This window comes from Lichenostomus cassidix, chromosome W (assembly GCF_008360975.1).
Source record: "Lichenostomus cassidix isolate B80296 chromosome W, HeHo_3.0, whole genome shotgun sequence".
Classification (NCBI taxonomy): domain Eukaryota; kingdom Metazoa; phylum Chordata; class Aves; order Passeriformes; family Meliphagidae; genus Lichenostomus; species Lichenostomus cassidix.
In genome coordinates this window covers 2,567,389-2,588,371 of record NC_139510.1, presented here as the reverse complement: position 1 = coordinate 2,588,371, position 20,983 = coordinate 2,567,389, and the positions used below count along the sequence as shown (strand labels likewise).

Here is a 20,983-nt window from a genome sequence, read left to right as displayed (position 1 = left end):
CAATGCACTCGAACATGAATCACCTTCCACAAAGTTCGCAATAGCGAAAACAGAGCCGCATTATTGACTTCCTTTAGAAGTGAACAATCCAAACGTTTGGTTATATCAGCCACATAAGCAGAGTCAGTGACCAAATTCAAAGGCACCTGAGAGAACCGCTGAAAAGCCATGGCAACTGCCTTCAATTCAACCAACTGGGCAGAGCCTGACTCGTGGCCTTTCAGCACTTGCCACTCAGATCCCTCCTTCCAGGTGACAATGGCCTTTCCTGTTTTCCCAGAACCGTCCGTGAAGACGGTGGGTCCATGAACTGGCACCCGACTGTTCTTTGGCTGCAACATAAAACTGATTGAATTTGCCATCTGCAGCAATTTGTGGCTGGGCAGATGGTAAGCAATCTGCCCTGAGAAGTTTTGCAGTGCACTTTGCAAAGGAGCGCTATTAGCAAGGCTCCATTCAAAGTTGTCCCGTGATACCGGAACAACAATCGTTGCAGGATCCGCTGCCATCAATTATAAACACCGATAACAGCATTTGATTATCAGGCAAGTGATGAATTCGAACAATGTGGGTGCTGTCTTTTTTGGCTGTTGGGGCAAAAAGACCCATTCCAGGATGTGCAAAGGGTCATCCCATTGTTTGTTCCACTGGCCAATGATACCTGTAGGATGGAGGTCTGGAGCAGGAATGAAAACAGTGATATCAATAGAGGGATCTACTCGATAAACTGGATGAGCAGAAACAGCTTGCTGCACCTCATTCAGCACTTGTCGCGCCTCGGGAGTCAATTTCCAAGGTGAGTTTAGATCAGAGTCCCCCTTTAAAATTTTAAAAAGCGGGGAAAGTTGTGCATTGGTTAGTCCCAAATACAGACGTAACCAGTTGATGATGCCCAGCAATTTTTGGGCATCATTCAGAGTCTTAATAGAGTCTGAGAACTGCACCTCTTGATGTTGTATGGTTTAATCCAAAATTTTGACTCCTAAATATTTCCAAGGAGGCTGCTGTTAAACTTTCTCCGGAGCCACTTGCAACCCATAGGAATGCAAGGCATCGAGCAGTCGAGGCTGTAACCTCCGCAACTCATCCTGGGTGGATGCTGCCACCAGGATATCATCCATATAATGGTAGCAGAGTGCCTCAGGAAACTGCTCACGGATTCCGGACAAGGCCTGCGTGACATACCATTGACAGATAGTCGGGCTATTTTTCATGCCCTGAGGTAACACTTTCCATTGAAATCTCTTTACAGGCTCTGCATTGTTAATTGCAGGCACAGTAAAGGCAAATTTTGGTCTGTCATTGAGGTGCAAAGGGATTGTGAAAAAACAATCCTTCAAATCAATGATCAAGATTTCTCACCCTGTGGGAATCACTGTAGGTGAGGGCATGCCAGGTTGTATGCTCCCCATACTTTCCATCACTGCATTAACTTTTCAGAGATCTTGTAACAGTCTCCATTTCCCAAATTTTTTCTTAATCACGAAAACAGGGGTGTTCCTGGGACTGGTAGAATGCTCAATGTGTCCCTGTTGCAGTTGCTCCTGAACCAGCTGACAAAGGGCGACTAATTTGTCTTTTGGCAGGGGCCACTGTGGTTCCCATATGGGTGTTTTGGTCAGCCATCACAGAGATAGCGTAGAATATGGTGCGCCCTTGCACACAGTGACCCCTATTAAAAATTTGTCTTGATTCGCACCCCCCAAGCTGCCAACACATCCTGTCCCCAGAGGTTAATTGGAGCTGATGTAACAAAGGGCCGGATTGAGGCAGTGTGTCCCTCTGGGTCCTTCACCAACACAGGTCGCTTACTTAGTCGGCTCTGTGTGGTTCCTCCCAGCTCCACGATAGCTGATCCTACAGGGGCTAGAGGCCACGAAGGAGGCCATGAAGTGGAGGAAAGAATCATTGCATCAGCACCTGTATCAATCAAACCTCAGATCTGAATTCGGTGCAGATGTGCTTTCGGCATGACGAGGGTACATGTCATCTGTGGTCTCTGATTAGAGATGGCAGCAGCCCAGTAGACCCACAGAAGTCCCAGCAGTTCAGTGCTGTTACCTCCGCAAACTTGCTGGTCTACCCTGGGAACAGAAGACTCAAAAGGCAACAACTGAGCAATGTGCGTCTTTTCAGGGATGGTGACGGGGGGATCTGATGTGGAAACTGTAGCGTGAATCTGGCCTCTAAAATCAGCATCTATAGCTTCTGGAAGAACAAGGATCCCTTGGCTGGTGGCATCAGGCCCTCCCACAAGCAGTGCACTGACTCCCTTATCTAGGGGTCCATGCACATTCAAGGGAATCCTATGGGCATCGCTAGATTCTAGGACAACTGTTGCTGCGGTGTAGGCATTGACTCGGGCTGAGCCTTGGCTGCCATCTCCACAGTGACTGGATAGGCTTGTGCCGCCACCCTGTTCTGGGGGAACTGTCGTGATGGGGGCAAATCCCCCTTTTTGCACCCTTCTTCACGTTTCCCGACGGGGTCGACCATCTACATGGTACTTGGACCTGCAATATTCTGGACAGTGACCTGGCCTACCATACCTCTTACACTGAGGAATTCCGGTCCCCGAATTTTCATTCTGCTTTGATTTGACTCGTTTCCGTTTGTTCCCAGCTTTGGGCTGTTTTTGTCCCTGATCAGTGGGTTCCCGACCAGGCGATAGAAATGCACCGAAGGAGGTTTTCCCTGGCCTGTCTGCCTGCACCTTAGTGCAAGCTTGTACCATGTCTGTGACTGAAGGATCCCCTGGTGTCGGGGTTTATTGTTCCATGTGAGGCGAGAACAACATGACACCAATGTGATGCAGAGAGTCGTCTACCTTTATTTGCAGCAGCGCTTCTTTTAAAGCCTTTAATCTTCTGTACACGTGCCACGGAACGCTACATATGGTTCATACATGCGCCATGCAATTATACAATTGGCTATAAGTAATTAGCACGAGCTAAGCATGCATTATATGATTGGTATATACTAAAATCACAATTTCCTGCTTTTGGGCAATATATCCTGTTTTCTCTGGCCAGCTTCTTGCTTTCTTGCAGCATCAGCAAAATACTTCCTCTTATCTATCCTCAATGACTTTTATAGGTCTATTAAGACAGACTATCTGTTAAGACAGACCAGGCCCCAATATCTCCCCCTTTCCTTTCAAATAAGCCCAGCGCCTGGTGAATAACCATGTTACAGCACTGTAGGGCACAGCACAGCAATATCCCACCTACCAAAAGGATTAACATCAACATTAGTGCTAACTTACAGAGGTCCTTCAGCCAGCCGGTAATACCCCAGCCACTGAGCTACCCATCAATACCCAGCCCGTCAGATATAGTTAACTGGTGGGTAAGGGACTGCAACTCTTTTATCTGCTTGTGTATCGATTTTGAATGGTCTGAGAGATTCATGCAGCACATACCCTCAAACTCCTCACATCCATGCCCCTGCGCTAACAATAAGAAATCTATAGCTGCTCTGTTTTGTAGGGTAGCATGTTGAATGGAGTCAACATCAGTCAACTGCTAATAGCTGCTGATGTGGCATTGGTTTGTTTTGCTAGCCAGCACCCTAACTTTCTTAATGTGGCTAGGGCCTGCGCCGATGCAACTCTGGGTGCAAAAATGGAGGATGCAATTATCTCTCCATTGTTCCAAAACTCAACGTTATTGTTGCAGTCAGCCTGAAACGCATGCACGCTTCTTTTCCCTCGAGGATGCTGCCTGTTTACGTTGAGAATCATAGACATGTTTGGTGTTAGGAGGGTTAATCGCCCTATTGAACAGGGGCCTCCCCTGATTCTGGAAGGGACGCCAGCCCATGCACGGTCCCCGCAAATAAAAAAATATCCTAGGGGTAGCTGCAAAGGGTGGTTGGTTGCTTTGGAAACATTTTTGGACACGGAACGGCACCTAGAGTCATCGTGGCAAGCTAGCAAGCTAGAATTTACTTTAACAGCTGAGCCATTGCAACCTAAGGTTCTACAAGAAGAGCTTGACCAATTAAACTTTATGCAGGCATCCATTTGGACCGAGCCCAATAGTTCCAATTCTTGGGGCTCAGTCAGGGCTATTGGCAAATAAGGCATCCACTCATCCCAGTTGTTCACCATGCTATCGATATCAGAGTTGCTGCATGTGGGCACCGTGCTGGGACAGGGCCAGTAGTCCGTCGGTACTCCCACTAAACATGTAGAAAACGGATTACCCGGGGATGACAAGGCTAAGCATATGGAATCTTGACCCGTAAGATTAGCCATAGTTATCCATATGTTAGTTTTCAGTTGGGGGGGTACCCATTGGGCCATCCCTACTGCGAGCGCGCTGAGAAGCGCGATGATCTCTGTGACGACACTGTGCCCACCTCCTACATGCCACATCCCACTGGCTCTCGGGAACAGAATGGTTAACTGGTACAAAAATGTTCTAGTGGCACTGGGCTTGTAAAATCACAGTGGCTCTATTTGCTCTGGCTCGTTGTATTGTTATTAGTATCTGCCACTTACGTAAAGCTCGCTCCCTAGCTTCTACGCTCTTAAAAAACCATATAAGGTCTTGATTGCTCGAAGAAAAATCTCCAATAAACTCTCGCAAGGCTCTCAGCGGATTATCTTGCTCATGAAAGTGAGAACTACAGGCCACACACAGCCAATCTCCAATAAACATCACCACATTTACCCAAACCTTCTTCTTACATTCCCCACACAAAATTTTCAGCCACTTCTGCTTTGCCCCACACTCATCACATGGTCTCTCCGCCACTCACTTTACTTGAGGCCGCGGCAAGCACACTGCATGCTCTTGCGTATAAAAAATGTCCGCCACTAAGGCCTCTTGTGGAAATAAGTAAATGGAGAACCCTGAAACTTCATATAGGGTCCGCAGCAGAGGAGCTAGTTCATGCTGGAGCCCCTGATTACTTCTCCTCTGGGCCTCGGGGCATGACATCCAGCTCGGCAGGTGTTGCACCGTGCGCTCTTACCCACTTGGCTGGCAACCAGCGCGGGCGATGGTCTTGTCCTGCAACGACACAAGCATAACCTTTTCCCCAGGTTAATAGTCTATACGGACCTTCCCAACTGTTCTGTTGCGGGTTAAATACATCTACGGGTATATCATGTTCTGAAAAATTGGATGGGTTTCGAGAAAAATGAGAAAAAATGGAGATGCTAGCTTCAGTGTTTGCATCAGCGTGAGGATTTAGCCAATTAAGCACATTAAGGGTTTTTGCTTCAACATTCACCAGGGATCTCTCCCCTTCTTTTAAAAATATAGTAAAATAGCACTTAAGCGACTGATGAGTGCGTTCAACTATAGCTTGTCCAGTACTGTTGTACGGGATACCTGTCACATGCTGAATATTCCACTTATTGCAAAAGGTAGCTACAGCCATGCTGCGATATGCAGGACCATTGTCGGTCTTAATTGTTGCTGGCACGCCCAAAGCAGCGATGGCTTGTAGCCAGTGCTGTTTTACAGCTTTAGCTGTTGTGGCTGCCAGCGGGGTAGCCCAAATGGCTCGTGAGCACGTATCAATGGAGACATGAACGTGCTTAAGGGTACCGAAAAAGGGAAAATCGGTAACACCCATCTGCCAAACTTGGCAGGGCTGTAACCCTTGTGTGTTTGTCCTGAGATCTTGTATGGGGCTTATTCTGGCACAATCAGGGCATGATGCAACAATTGCTCTGGCATTGGCCTTTGATATTGTCTTAGTTTGAAAGACAGGTGTCTGCCAAGAGAGGCTGAACCCTCCCCTAGAGCAGAGGATGTGATTTTCCTTCCCCTCCTCCCTCCGAATTATTTAATTTTGTAAATCAAGGGCTTTCAGGCAAAGGTATGGGAAAAAAGGAGTATCAGTTCTTTACTAGTATCTATAAACAAAAAAAACAATAATAGCAAACCACAACTAGAACCAGAAAACCAAACAGCAGATAACGTGAGCTGCTGAGCCTTCTCCCGTGTGGTGCAATCACGGTTGCAAGCAGCAGGGGCGCTGTTGAGCTCCTGGCCGGCCAGGGCAGGTGCGATGACTCCCGAGCGGCTGCAGGTGGTGCTGTGGCGCAGGGTCAGGTCACCGTTCGGCAGCTGCAATGGCAGATGGGCTGAGTAAAAACACGCAGGGCAGCGGAAAACAGCTCAGGGCAGCGAGGGAACAGGGCAGCAGGAGCGGGCGCTCTCTCTCTCCGGCCAGCGAGAATTTCTGCAGTCACAGCAGACGCCGCGGTCTCGTGCGGCAGAGGGCGGGGGCAGGCAGCAGGGGCCGCGGGACTCTCCCGGCAGCAGCCGCGAGGGAACGCAGCCCTGGGGGGGAAAACGTGCCCTTCCCCGTGAGGAGAAAAGTTGAATCAAAGCTCACCCAGCCAGGAGGGAAAAGAAACAGGGCACAGTTGGATTTCCTCTGGTAGCAGCTGGAAAGCAAAGCGCCAGCAGCCTCTACCCTCAGCGTCCGAACCACGAGAGAGCCTTCCCAGGGCCGGCTCTCCCTTACCTTGCCCTGCCCAAAAACCTAGCCTTTGTCTTTTACAAAAGGCTTGATCACTCCGAACATCGGACCATTTGTTGCTTAGTAACAGGAATGGGAAGAAATTCTCAACCCCCGACAGATATATGGAATTGGCGCTGTAAAGCACGGGATGACTGATGTAAAAACATGTGCGATTCTTGCGCTTGTTGCATCGGGGAAGGATGAGCAGTGACGGCACTTGCAGAGACCACAGAATAAATGTAGGCATTTCCCTCCACTAAGGGGCCTGGCAAGGGAGTATGGTTCTTACTATGAGCAATAAAAAAGGGGTTTATACATTGTTGCAATGCCTCCCATAGGAGTCTCATTGTGTCAAACAGAACCGAATTAGTTAGATGGCTTAACAGTGCTCAGTGTATTCTTTGGACTACCCCAACAACATACAAAGAGTCACAAATTATATTAATTGGGGCTTCAAATCGTGTGAGAGCCTTCGTCACTGCCTGCAATTCTAGCACCTGTACAGAGTGCTGAGCCACAAAAGTTTCATGCCGCCATTGACCTTCTTGCTGCCAGGCATACCCAGCAGTATTGGTTTTACTGCTGGCATCAGTAAAAATGGTTTGGCCCTGCACAGGCTGATTTTGACATAACAATCGAGGCTCAAGGGGCAAGTGTGTTTTAAACAACGGGTGTTTCAGATAATGATTGTCCGAGGGTACACCATGGGTCGCCAGAGCAAAGGGTATACTGTGCAATGTCCAATGGTGAACAAGGTCCAAGGAGTATGGCAAGAGAATCTTGTTTGGGTCGGTTCCAGATATCGTATATAGGCGATCACACGCTTTTAGCAATAACTGAGCAATAGCCTCGTGTCGTGGTAGGATGCTTTTCTTGGGTTGGCTTGGTAAGAAAATCCACTCTAGGATGGCCAGTGGATCTGGACTGTTCTCCAACCACTGGGCAAGAAGGCCAGAAACTTCTTGATCAGTGTTATATACAATAATCATCACAGGCTGTGTCAGGTCAATGTGGTGGATGGCGTATCACTCGATCTTTCGTGTAATTGTCTGCAAGGCATCTTGTGCATCGGGGGTTAGTGTTCTTGGCATCTGAGGCTTGGCATCTTTGCCTTTTAATAATTCAAACAGCGGTTTGAGGTCTGTATTTGTGATCCCACAAACGTTGTGAATCCATTGTATGTCCCCAACAAGCTTCTGCGCGTCTAGCAAGGTAGCAACATTGGGGCAAAGTGATAGTTTTTGTGGCCGAATTTTGGAGTCTGTTATGGAAAGGCCTAGGTACTGCCAGGGGGTGGTTCGCTGTACTTTCTCTGGTGCAATGACTAGCCCCCAGGTCTGAAGGTGCGTTTGTAAGGAGTCCAATATCTTATCCACTATTTGTTGTGCCGAACAAAGCAGAAGGTCATCCATATAGTGGTAAACAATTAGGTCTTGATGCTGTTTACGCCACGGCTCTAGGGCAAGGTCCACATACCACTGACAGATGGTGGGTGAGTTCTTCATGCTTTGCGGGAGCACTGTCCATTGATACTGCTTGGCTGGCCTCTGTCAATTAATGGACGGAACAGTAAAGGCAAACTTCTCGCAGTCATCTGAGTGTAAAGGGGTTGTGAAAAAAGTCTTTTAGGTCCACGACTGCAATATCCCATCCTCTGGGCAACATAGCCGGTGTAGACATCCCAGGCTGGAGACTTCCCATGTCGGTCATGACGGTGTTAACTGCCTGCAGGTCATGCAGTAAGCGCCACTTTTCAGATTTTTTCTGGATGACAAACACAGGGGTGTTCCATGGGCTCTGAGATTCTTGCAAATGTCTAGCTTGCACCTGCTCCTCCACAAGGTGCGTTAAATGTTGGAGCTTCTCTTCTGTCAGCAGCCATTGCTCGACCCACACTGGCTCTGAAGTAGTCCATGTAAGCTTTAAGGTGGGTCGAGAGGAGCCAGCAATGACCGCACTCAAAAAGGGGTTACAAGACAACACCCCCATTGAGCTAGGACATCACGGCCTAAAATCCAGAGAGGTGTAGACAGGACGTAAGGACGTACTTGGGCCACTAGTCCTTCTTTCACGTCAGTGAGGGTCAAATGGTGGCAGCTTACATGCGTGGGGGTGGCCCCCCCAATGCCCTTGACATAGCCACTGACAGGCTCCAGTGGCCAGGCTTCAGGCCAAGCGTCCCTAGGGATGATTTTAACATCAGACCCGGAGTCAAGTAGCATAGCCTTTCTCTGAAGGGTAACACCACAAGGCCTTTTAATGTGAACTGTCCGGGTAGGTTTTTCAGTGGTTATTACATGCGTGAATGCCACTGTTGGGGCTCCGGTGGATCCAAATCCCCTTCGGCCTCGGGAAACATCCTTGGCATTGAGTATACTGGCTCTAAAAGAAACAAGCTGAGCAATCACACAACCCCGTGGGATGGTGACTGGGGGACTCAAGGTGTAAATCATGATGCTTATAGTCCCTTCAAAATCAGCATCAATGACTCCAGGTACCACAAAAATGCCTTGACGTGCTGTCGAGGATCGCCCTAACCGGAGGGCCGACAGGCCATATCCTAGGGGTCCATTACAAGTGGAGGGAACAACATGCACTCGATTGTCAGCAAGGTTTACTGTGTCTCCCACGGCCAAATCGACTCCGGCACTGCCTCTGGTGGCGGCTGCAAGTTCGTCGAGACAGCCGCCACTTGCGGGTATTTGATTGTCATCGTGCCCCCCTGCCTGGCTCTGAACTTCCTTTTTCCCTGCAACGGTGTGCCGTCCTTTTTGAAACGTGAGCGACATTCCGCTGCTCTGTGGCCAAATTTGTCTCACTTACGGCACACTCCCCTAAATGGGTTCTCTTTGGGGGCATGTTCTTGTTTTGGGTAGTTCTTCTTAAGGTGTCCCTTTTCTCCACAATTGTAACATCCTACACCAGGCGCTTTCTGGGACCCTCGGTTCCCTTTACCTTGCACTACTGCAGATTTTAAGGCAGCGGCCATGGCTGTTGCATGAATTTTGGCTTTCTCTTCCTTGTGCATGTGTACAGGGATTTTTGAGCAGGCTTCTACCATTTGACTAAGCGTGGCTTGTGGCTAGCACAGGTTTTTCCCATGAGAAATTTTCTTGTGTTTTATAAATAAAGATAAAGTTTGGATGTTGTTGGAACAGTGTCCCAGAACTTGGACAGTGCAGGCCTGGCCAATCAGGCCTGGGGGAAGGCTTCTGACTGACCAATCTGGGTGACTTTTGAGAACTCTATATATGTGATAAAATCAAAACAATAAAAGTCATTCCTTCTTGCCACTGAGAACTGGTGCCTTCATTACTCTGCTAGCTGCTCAACAGCGACATCGGCTCCCCCACGTAAGCTGGCAATAATCTGCTGGCATTGTGCGTTAGCATTCTGAAAGGCCAGATCTTTTCCTACAGCGGTTTTTGCGGCAGCATCAAGCGTGGGTGCTGCATCAAGGGCGGCTTTAAGCCAATCCATAAACTGCATGTATGGCTCGTTTGGTCCTTGTATAATTTTTGTATATGGAGGCGCTGGCATTCCCATTTGGGGTAACTCTTGGAATGCAGCCAGTGCAAGTGCCTGGCTTTGCTGGATCACTCGAGGATTGAGGGCGGCTTGAGCAGCGCCATCTCGATATTGACCCTCTCCCATAAGCATATCGAGGGTCACGTAGCGGAGTGGGTCATCCTGGGCCCGCTCCTCTAAATTGGCAATCATAGCAACCTCACCCTTCTCCTTCCACTTATCTTTAAATAACATAAAGGTGGTGGGCAGCAGCACGATTTGGAAAAGGTTTTTGATATCCAGGGGAACCAGGTCCTGATTCGTGAAAAACACCTGCACTAGGGTCCGCACTTGTCAGTTGTCATGGCCATATTCCATGATGGTCTTTTGTAACTGACTCACAGTTTTCCAGTCAAAGGGATGCCAGACCCTATTGTTACCATTGACTATAACAGGCATAGAGATAACCTCAGGTGGCAACATGACCCCTTCAATGGTGGCGTCTCTTATGACCCCGTGCCATCGCTGGCCAACATTGTAAGATGGGTCTTGCTGGGGAGGCGCATCTGGGGCCCCGGAGGATGTGGACGCCGCCCCGTGCTCGTCCTCCCCCTTGTTTTCTTCTGTTCCTCCCATCATTTTGGATTTAAGCCAGTCTGCCCACCCTGACGCGTCGGTTGTAGACTGCATCTGCTTGGGCTCTCCACCCACCTTTTCCCACCAGTCCGCTATGGTCCGTATCTCTTGCCTCGTCAGTTTGCCATCTGGGCCAAATTGAGATTGCAAGTAACTGTCGGCCTCTTCGATGGACATTTCCCTCTCCTTGACACATTCAATCACCCAGTTCTGCTTTTTCAAATCACTCACGGGAGCAAAGGCAGGCTCTGTAGGGGGGGCAGATGGCTCAACCAATTCAGATGGTAAAAATGGATTGGTAGGTGGCGTGGGTTGCTCGTCTCCGAGGACCTGAGCCTCCACGGCTCACAGCCCCTCTACTATAGCCTCATGAGTTCTGCCATAAGCCTCTTTGATCTTAGTCTTTTTAGACCCCGCATCCAGTCGCTGTATCTCCTCTAGTAACTGCCTCATAGCCCACTCCTGCGCTCGGAGAGCATCTCTGATCTCCTCATTAACCATGTTAGAGTATCATTTCGGCTTGCCCTCCCACTTGTCTATATCCATTGGCAGCAGCACTTTGCTCGGATCTGCAGCATCCTCGCTACTGGAGAGGGGAAGGGGCAGGTCGGCGGGATCCCACAGAGCAATATCTATCTCAGGTCCTGCCCAAAATTCCCTTTCCACTCGAGTGGCGGGACATGCCAGTGTTTCTGGCAACAGCGAATCAGTTTTCCCCACTTCTACTTTTTCCCATTCTTTCCCATTTGAGTCCTTCTCAGCCTCTTCTATAGCTCGCTTTGCCGCGGCGGTAACTTGAGCCTCCCCTTTTAGTTGCTCAACCATGTGTGACAGTCCTCCACACCAGGGCATGCTTCTTTGCCTCCTTGTTTTTAACCGTTATCCCATCCCAGAGTTCCTCTCTTACTTGATTCCATGCGCTTAAATTGAACAACTTATCAGGTTGTGTCATTAGTCCATTCCTCCAACACCACCACAACAGTGCTGTGAGGTCACCCTCATTCAGCTCAGCCTCTGTTTTCTTTGCCAACTGGAGCAGGCTGTTTACAGCCCCTCTTTCCACTGCAGATGCAGCATTTCCCATCCCACCGATCTCTTGCTCTCCCGCCAGTCGCAGGCCTGCTCCTGCCTCTCTCGGGCAGCCCGGCTTACCTTCGTCGACCAGTGGGATCCCTCGTGTTCTCCCGATCCCTCTGGTACGGCCACTAATCCATCCTTGTAAACGCAGATCACGTCGGGGTCACCAGTTGTTGGGGTTTATTGTTCCATGCGAGGTGAGAACGACATGACACCAATGTGATGTAGAGAGTCGTCTACCTTTATTTGCAGCAGCGCTTCTTTTAAAGCCTTTAATCTTCCATACACGCTCCACGGAGCTCTACATATGGTTCATACATGCGCCATGCAATTATACAATTGGCTATAAGTAATTAGCATGAGCTAAACACACATTATATGATTGGTATATACTAAAATCCCAATTTCCTGCTTTTGGGCAATATATCCTGTTTTCTCTGGCCAGCTTCTTGCTTTCTTGCAGCATCAGCAAAATACTTCCTCTTATCTATCCTGCAGCATCAGCAAAATACTTCCTCTTATCTATCCTCAATGACTTTTATAGGTCTATTAAGACAGACCATCTGTTAAGACAGACCAGGCCCCAACACCCTGGTAGGGCATTTATGATCCTTCTACACTCATCGTTGGCATTGTCTCTTGCCAACTGCTTGCACAATATCTGTCTCGATGTAATATCTTCCACCTGCTCTTCCAAGGATGCTTCTAGCTTCTCTACAAAGGTCAGGAAAAGCTCAGATTGCCCCTGATGTATTTTTGAATACTGTGTTTGTGGGGCGATCATCTCCACAGTTTTTACAATGGCTCCCATGCCGAGCTGTTGGGCTTGCTCCAGAATCTGAGGATCCCAAGTAGCTTGGAAGTTGGGGTTAGTGAAATATCCTCTACTCATAAGGACATCAGCCCCAGTCATGCGCCTAGGGTCCTCAGGAGGCAAGGACATATTGTCCTTTAACTGTTTTTCTACCAACATTCTCCCAATTGTTCTCAAAAACTCCGTATTGCACGGGGTAAAACAAGACTTGAGCCAAATGTGTAATATCAAATGGAGCAAGCAGATCACTATTTATCACTCTAATAATTTGCATAACATGTGGAGAAGAGAGCCCATAAGTCGCTACTTTTGAGTAAAGGTCATTTATGACTTGCCATGCAATGACGTCATGCTTGCTTTTCTCATCTGAGTCCGGGCCAGGCACAAACACCGGAAAAGCCTGAGCGTCTCCTTGCAGGAAGCTAGCATCACCTTGACCTGCCGCAGCAGCTCCACGGCTCCCCCATCATCTTGGCATCCCTAATGTCTCTATAAGGTCCCAATGTCCCAGTAATGCAGGGAGTCCCGTGAGCTGTTCGGGCATCTCCAAGGGTTGCTCAGAAGCAAGTGCTTCTTTTGCCACCCCGCCAGCACGAGCATTCGCCCAGGAGGAAGGAACCCCTCTACGTCACTGTCTGAATCGTCAGAGTAGGGCTTGCTATCCGCGAGCCCTATCATAAAAGACGGGGTCTGGCTAGACACAGTTCCCATGCCGAGAAACGGCACAGTGGTGGAGTTGGGGGAGGGGCAAGAGGATGGCGACAATACAGGCCCGGCATTGGGCGCGCTTGCTGAGTTCACTGGCACAGCGTCAGTTAAAATCGCTTGCTGCGTCAGCACAAAAGCAGCTGGATCAGCGCACTGTGCCGAGGCTGCATCTGCCACTGAAACCGTCAGAGGGACCGGCACTTCCCGTTTGTGTCCTGGATCCCTCTGCACCCCCGCCACCATGTCGGCTGTTGCCGCGGCATGGAGCCCGGACACCTTCCGGGGTCATGAAGCATGCATTTCCACCGCAGTGTAGCCTGTGTGCTGCATGCAATGCCAGCAGATCTCCACCATATCTCGGCAGAATCCGGCCACTTCGGCCAGTAAATCCATTAAAAGCTGAGACGAAGGGAGCAAGTCTGGCAGAGACCCAAAATCCTGTGTACCTGCTCGCAGAGAGTCTTCACCGGCAGTGCTTCAGTGGACATACCAATCAAGTCCCCTTGACTGGAAGCACTTGCTGCCAGAGCCTTCTCTTCCGGTTCCCGCATGGCCCGCGTGGCAGCCGGGATTTCTGAGCCCACGGCTGTTCTGGATGGAACCAGGGTCTGTTGCTGTCCCGCCCGCATCACGGCAGGGCAAGCAGTTTCTGCACTCTCACTTCCTCTACCCGGGGCAGCCCGCACTGCGGCTGGGAGCTCCAGCGGGGGCCCGGATGGGGGGAGAAGGGCGGCCCCATTCCGTGGAGGCAAAGGCGGGGGAATGACCGCTGCCAGTGTTCCATGGCCAGCCCGTTCTCCCTCTTTCTTCAGCATCTCTGCTAACTGGTCATATGGATGGGGGTAAGTGGGCAAAATAAAATCATTTGGAGAGATATACTTGCTCTTTTTGGACCCATCTGCTGCTGACTGTGGGGCTGCGGGGTCAGTCTGGGTCGGGGGTTTCTCCATGCGGTCCTCACTGATTGAAGGCAAGGAGTCCAAACAGAGAGATGCGTTCAGCTCTGCAGTGTAATATTCCTGTCCCCTTAACACGTCCCAGACTGATCGCCATGTCCTATGCAAAAGAATGGATTTCACGTCTCCAAATATAATTTCTTTCCACAAAGCCTTCCCAACCTTGAGCCACAAAGGACAGTCCATGTCTGTCTCCCAAACTTCTGGAACCCCATTTTCAGCGGCCCAGTTCATTAACACCCTGGTAAGGTGTTGCTTCCCTGTGACCGGTGGGTCACACCAGGGATCCTCTAAGAAGGCTCACAAAAATTTGTCTTTTGGCATTGGGGGGTCCATTTCCATCCCAAAACCAAACAACGCCGGGCTATAAGTTCCCAGTGTCCCGCATCCAGCGCGCCCTGCTTTACCGATTCCCAGAAATGCAGGGAGTTGCATGGGCTTACTGGCTCCGCGCTGTCCGGGAGTGTCCAAGGGTTGCTCTGAAGCAAGCACTTCTTTCGCTGCCCTGCCACCACAGCCTTTCGCCCAGGAGGAAACGCCCCATCTAATTCGCTGTCTGAATCGTCAGAGTAGGGCTTGCTATCTGCGAGCCCTATCACAAATGACGGGGTCTGGCCGGATGCAGTCCCTGTGCCAAGAAACAGCACGGCCGTGGGGCTCGGGGAGGGGCATGATGATGGCAGCGATACAGGCAGGGCATTGGGCGTCCCCTCCGAATTCACTGGCACAGCGTCAGTTAAAATCTCCTGCTGCATCGGCACAAAAGTGGCTGGATCAGCGCGCTGTGCCGAGGCTGCGTCTGCTACCAGAACCATCAGAGGGACCGGCGCCTCCCATTTTTCTCCCGGACCCCTCCACGCTCCGGCCGCCATTTCCGCTGTCCCTGCGGCATGGAGCTCAGACAGCTTCCAGGGTCTTGGGGCAGGCTTTTCCAGCCCGATCCAGCCTGCGTGCTAGACGCTCGGTGAGTAGATCTCTACCAGATCTCTGCGGAATCCAGCTACTTCGGCCAATAAATCCATTAAAAGCCGAGACGGAGGGGGCAAATCTGGTGGAGACCCAGAATCCTGCATACCTGGTCCATGGGGAGTCCACACCAGCAGTGCCGCGGTCGCCATGTCAAGTGAGTTGTTTTGGGTGGTAGCACCCACTGCCGCAGAATTTCCTTCCGGTTCCTGCACGGCCCACGTCTTTTGCACAGTCCACCCAGCAGCCTGGACCTTCGAGTCCACGGCTGGGGTGGATGGAACCAGGGTCTGTTGCAGCCCTGGCCGCACCGCGGCAGGGCACACAGCTTCTGCACTCTCAGTTGCTGCAACCAGGACATTCCGCGCCACAGCTGGGGGCCGTGCCGACTGCCCTGGCAGAGGGGGAGGGGCCACGACATTCCACGGGGGCAGAGGCGGTGGAACACTTGCCACCGCTGCCGCCTTGTGGTCCCCCCGGTCTCCCTCCCTTTTCATCATCTCCACTAGCTGGTCATTTGGGTGAGGGTAGGTAGGTGAAATATAATCATTTGGAGAATGATATTTGCGCTGGGGGACCCATCCGCTACGGTTGGGTTGATCCAGAGTGGGGGTTTCTCAGTGTGGTCCTCTCTGATCAAAAGCAAGGAGTCCGGACAGAGAGGAGCATTAAGTTCTACAGCGTAGAATTCCTGCCCCCTTAACGCATCCCAGACCGATCGCCATGTCCAATGCAGAGGAATGGTTTTCTCATCCCCAAACACCAGTTCTCTCCACAGTTCCCTCCCAACCTTCAGCCAGAGGGCAGAGTCCACATCCGTCTCCCACACTTCGGGCACTCCGTGGTCAGCAGCCCACTCAAGGAGCTGTCTGGTCAGGTGCTGTTTCCACTAAACCGCTGGGCCACACCAGGGATCTGTCTTGCATGGGAGACAGGAGTTTTATGTGTTATTGCAGTTTGACAGACTTTAAGATAGCTAGTTCCCCAAGACTTAGTCCCGTTCACAAGATTCTTTGATATCTGGCCAATTTGTCTAAAAATACCATTTATTTGACACAGAACATAACAAACATACAAACATAGAACAGATTGACACACATAAACACACAATGAATACATAATTGCAACACTATAATAGTTAAAACTGCAATTATGGGGTAAAACCTTGCTTGAACTATAAAAATAGTTAAAAATGCAAGAAATGCTTGCTTGAACTATAATGCAAGTTAAGAAATGCTTGCTTGAGCTAGCTGAAATGCAAGTTAAGAAAGGTACCTATAAGTTAGCCGGAATAATACAATTTAGGAAACTCAATGATCTCACCAAATCCAGTTTTTGGAGCTGGAGATGCATCAGCGTCCTCACTCAATCCCAGGGAAGTAACCACAGAGCTTGCGTCCAAGCTCAGGGGAGAAAGCTTTACTTTAGGCTCCAGTGTCCATGTAGAAAGCTCCTGCCTTTCTGAGATGTCGTGAGCTTTTTATAAAATAAAAGTGTGTATTTGTAGTCACTGAAAATTTCTCACATTCTCTCTACACTCCACAGGGGAGTGTCTTTTCAGACTTTCAGTCGCCAGCACTAGATAGCCCTTGATTAGGCTATCAACCTAAATCTGAGCCATCCATATCCTGGGACTGATCAGGGAGAGAGAGAAGGGGGAGGGAGGTGTCCTGCCACAGGATCCTCCAGGAAGGACCACAAAAGGTCGTCTTTTGGCATTGGGGGGTCCATCTCCATCCGAAACTCCGGCGGGCGGGGAAGGGGGAGGAAGGGTTCCAGCGTACCTTTTGCGGTGAGTGTAGTACATGTCAGTGGTCACCAGATTTCGCTGTTGGACCGATAGTGGAGTGAAGAGTCCCGAGTCATCAGACAGTGCTAAAATGACTAAATTTATTAAATAGTTAACAGATTTATATACACGCGAAAAGGCTATTCGGATTGGCCAACAATCATCCACTCCTCAGGGATTGATTGGCCCAGGCGTTTGAGCACCTGTGTCCAAAAGCCACTTTCAGTAACATGAAACTTTATTTAGAAAACATAAAAGAAGAAGAGAAAAATTCCCGTGGGAAAGAATCTGTACTGCCACAACTGAATGTCTTTCTGGAAGCATGGTGCAGGGAATAACTGAAGACGGTCAGCAGGAATACAACAATATGATGGTGAATGCAGTGGGACACAAGGTCTCTGTTGGCAAGCTGCCTCCATAAGCTTCCAGGCACAGCCATGTTCCTGGCAGTCCTACCCTTGCTCCTGCCTTGGCTACAAGGGCTTGATGGTGATTAAATAATTTTTCCTCTCACTGGGCCTCGTCTCCTCTGAGGTGATCGATGTTTGTCCAGACAGGTCGCAGAATTCTTGCGGTTCTGTTGCTAGCTAGGTAGGCCAGGAAGTTGTTCTCTGGGGCTGGTGCCGCTCTTACACTGTGCATCAGAATTTCAGTTCTTTGCTGTAGTTGCTTCAACATCCTTCATGTTATCTTTGGGTGCACCTGCGTGCTGATGGCTGATGTTTTGTGGCTATTGAGACTCTCTTTATCTGGGGCATTGGGTTGTTGGACTGGTCTTTCCAACTCAGGGTACAGTTTTACCAGAAGAGCAGGTAACTGCTTTGGACCTGTTAGAGATAAAACACATGCATACTTTCAGCCCCAGGTCAGTAAATCAGCTGGGCCTTGCCATTGCACACCCAATTATGGATCCTTACATAAAACTTTTAGAAATTGGTTCTGCGCACACAAACCTTCAGAGTAGTATCGCTCTGCTGGGCATCAAAATTGATGATCTGCATTCAAGAAATTTAGTGTAAATATTGAATGACCAAATTATTCTTGAGGAGCCATACTCCCCCTATTTTGTTGTTAATAACATGCGCTTCTCTTAGTATTAACATGAAAGCAACACAAAGGTAAAACAATACATGGAATAAAACAATAAGCTCACTACGTGCTCAGCTATTGCACCAAGCAAGAATAAGTGTCTTGGGGTGATGTTATGATAATACTGCATTCCCTATCATCTGCTTTTTATGCCCAGAAATGTGTTCCTGTTGCTTTAAGCCAGGACCTGCAGCCGGGAGAAGCTGCAAGTTGTTTTGAAACCCTTGCCTGGGTTTCTCAGCCTTGAAGCGAAAGAAGGCGGGGGTGAACACACACTCCTGGGTCCTGGTTCCAGTGGCAGTGGCAGTGGCAAGAAGCTGTTTTCCCTGGGCCTGCTTCTTCTTTGTTCTTCATTCTTCTTCTTGGACTTTTTCTCTGACTTGTTTTCTCATCCAAGAATCAAAAGATTCCCCAGGAGTACGGTAGGTGAGAATTCCTACTGGGAGCCACTGGAGCAATTCAGCCTGGGGGAAAGTGGCGCCCAAGAAAAAAGGACACAACAATCCATCAGCTGTTTACTTAGGTTTCATAAGTTCTTTTTCCTTTTCCCTGTGCCTTGTAAGGCACTTTGTATATTTTATTAAATAAACAGGGTTTTTTTTTTTCCACTTTCGTCCAAGAAATTCTGTTGTGGTGGGGGGAGGGAATGCTGGAAGCCCTTTCTTTGGGGGAGGCATTCATTAAGAGCACTTTCCTCCTAGAATTGTCTCTAACCTGAGACAAGATCTGGCGTCCAACTTAAAGGGGCACTACAAAATTTGTGCCCACCTTTTGTGGCGCTAGAGAAAGTGAAAAAAACCCTAATAATTACATTTTGGTTTTAAACGCTTTGTATTGGGTTACAGCAGTCAGTAATCACCATGCTGTGTAATATAATACTGTGTCTCTGGTCTCTAGGCTTAGTTCGACTATCCAAAGATAGGGGCAAGTTTGTCCTTGGTATGGAACTTTTAGTGGGTGGGGACCCAAAACAGGCTTGTGATATTGGTGGGTCTGATAGCACTGATTTACAAAAAGGTAACAGATGTACTGGAAGCTGTTAAAAATGTGCATGCTGTGTTGCTTTTCCACCCTATTCTCAATAGCCTGCTTCGGGGTTTTGTTAGAAATTATACCCAGTCTGTTAGGGGAGAAGCAGAGGATGGTGTTTCCCAGCCCTTTATTTCTTTTTTCTCCTTCGAACCGGGAACGTCACCTGTTGAGAATGTTCAGTTTCCCCTGGATGTTAAAGAGACCACATTCCTGGTGTTTAATCTGGTAGGTTTTCTTTATATGGCCTTCAGCTTGTCCAGAATGAGGACTGAGATGTCCAGAGGGGCTGGACAGGAGGAGACACCCGACCTAGTCGTGGAAAAGGTTGAGTGGTGTGGACTATGGGAGAACATAAGCCAAACCCTGAAGGAATTCTCTGCCCCAATAGCTTCGACCTTTCCCCCTGAAAAAATTCAGAACCCAGCTGAGGTGGGGAAATATCTGAAAGAGAACTGCAAGGACAACTACTGAGAAGAAGCTCATTGCAATATGCTGGCCCTGGCTAATGCTTATTGTACACTGCTAGATACTGTAGGGCTGCAGGTGCAGCCAGAGGGCCCGGAGCCTAAGCCAATGGAAGTTGCTCCTACCATGAGAAGCAAGAAACACCAAATCAAAACTGATCACCCAATAGATGATGATGGGGGGAAGGACCCTCAAAGCTAACAACTGAGTCAGAAGTCATTGTTGAGTCCATGACCGTGTGGGACTTTCACGACCTAAGAAAAGATTACATTCAATGAAAGGATGAATCTGTAATTAGTTGGTTAATCCGTCTTTGGGACACTGCAGGCAATGTTACAAGACTGGACAGTACCGAGGAAAGGCACTTAGGGTCCCTGTCATGTGAATCAGCTATCAATCAAGGGGTACTAAGTGGGGATGACCCTTGCAGTCTCTGGAGACGGGCTATCAAAAGAATGAGGGAAAGTTACCTATGCCCCGATGATCTCTGTCTGCAACAAACCCCGTGGAAGACCATAGAACAAGGGATTCAATGCTTGAGAGAAATGGTGGTGGTTGAGATTGTCTTCTCAGAGGACATAGCAAATCCAGCACCACTTATGAATCCAGATGCAGTAGGATGTACATCCGTGATGTGGTGAAAACTCATAGGACTTGGGCCACCGGAATATGCTTCTGCTTTAGCAATGATGAAGCGAGATGACAGGCATGAGACTATGCTTGATATGGCAAGGAAACTCCAAGCGTATGCAGATGCCGTGCATAGCCCAATGAATGCAAGAATCTCAGGTGTGGAAACACATCTGCAGAAACTGAAAGATAAGATAGAGGAAAATCAGGAGAAACTCAGTAAGGAGATTAAAAAGGGCCTTCTCCAAATCTCGGCAGTACAGATCAGAGGTCCTGTTACCAGACGCAGACATTCCCCAGCTAGGGAGAGCAGGTACACCCCTCGAAGTGAGCTGTGGTATTTTCTGCATGATAGCGGAGAAGACATGAGGAGGAGGAATAGACAACCCACCACCGTTCTGGCGCGACGAGTGCGTGAATTGAAGGAAGACAACACGTAGGGAGGAAGCTCCACCAGAAAGGACACAGATCCAGCTGCCAAGTCTAATCCCCTTGTAGGAACCTCTAACACTGTTGGGGTTTGACCCTGACTGAATGCCAGGCACTTCTGCTCTCTTCTGCTGCAGACGTGCAGGAGAGAGGAAAGAAAAAAAAAACCGTAAAAGCACAAACCAATCTCATGAGTTAAGTGAGATAGGACACTGGTAGGAGAACACACGGAAGAAAGGGCAGACAGGCTCTAAATTTAAAGTTGCAAAGTGATTTAATTACCTAACTGAGTTGGAGGATAAATGAGAGGTAACAACAAACTTTTCATACACTATTTTGTTCACTCACCCCCCTCCCTCTTATGAACCCATTTTTTATTCACCCCCTTTCATCTTTTTA

General features: G+C 49.1%; 1 protein-coding gene and 2 pseudogenes across 1 annotated transcript; 2 read left to right on the top strand and 1 right to left on the bottom strand.

Annotated features, from left to right (window-relative positions):
- Positions 1–3,070: 3,070 nt before the first annotated feature.
- LOC146425314 (uncharacterized) lies at positions 3,071–4,306 on the bottom strand (annotated as a pseudogene).
- Positions 4,307–17,261: 12,955 nt separating this feature from the next.
- Positions 17,262–19,531, top strand: LOC146425313 (uncharacterized). Its single transcript, XM_085041428.1, has 2 exons — positions 17,262–17,321; positions 18,983–19,531. The coding sequence occupies exons 1-2, from the start codon at positions 17,262–17,264 to the stop codon at positions 19,529–19,531; spliced, it is 609 nt and encodes a 202-aa protein (XP_084897554.1).
- A 120-nt stretch (positions 19,532–19,651) lies between these two features.
- LOC146425312 (uncharacterized) lies at positions 19,652–20,595 on the top strand (annotated as a pseudogene).
- The last annotated feature ends 388 nt before the right edge of the window (positions 20,596–20,983 follow it).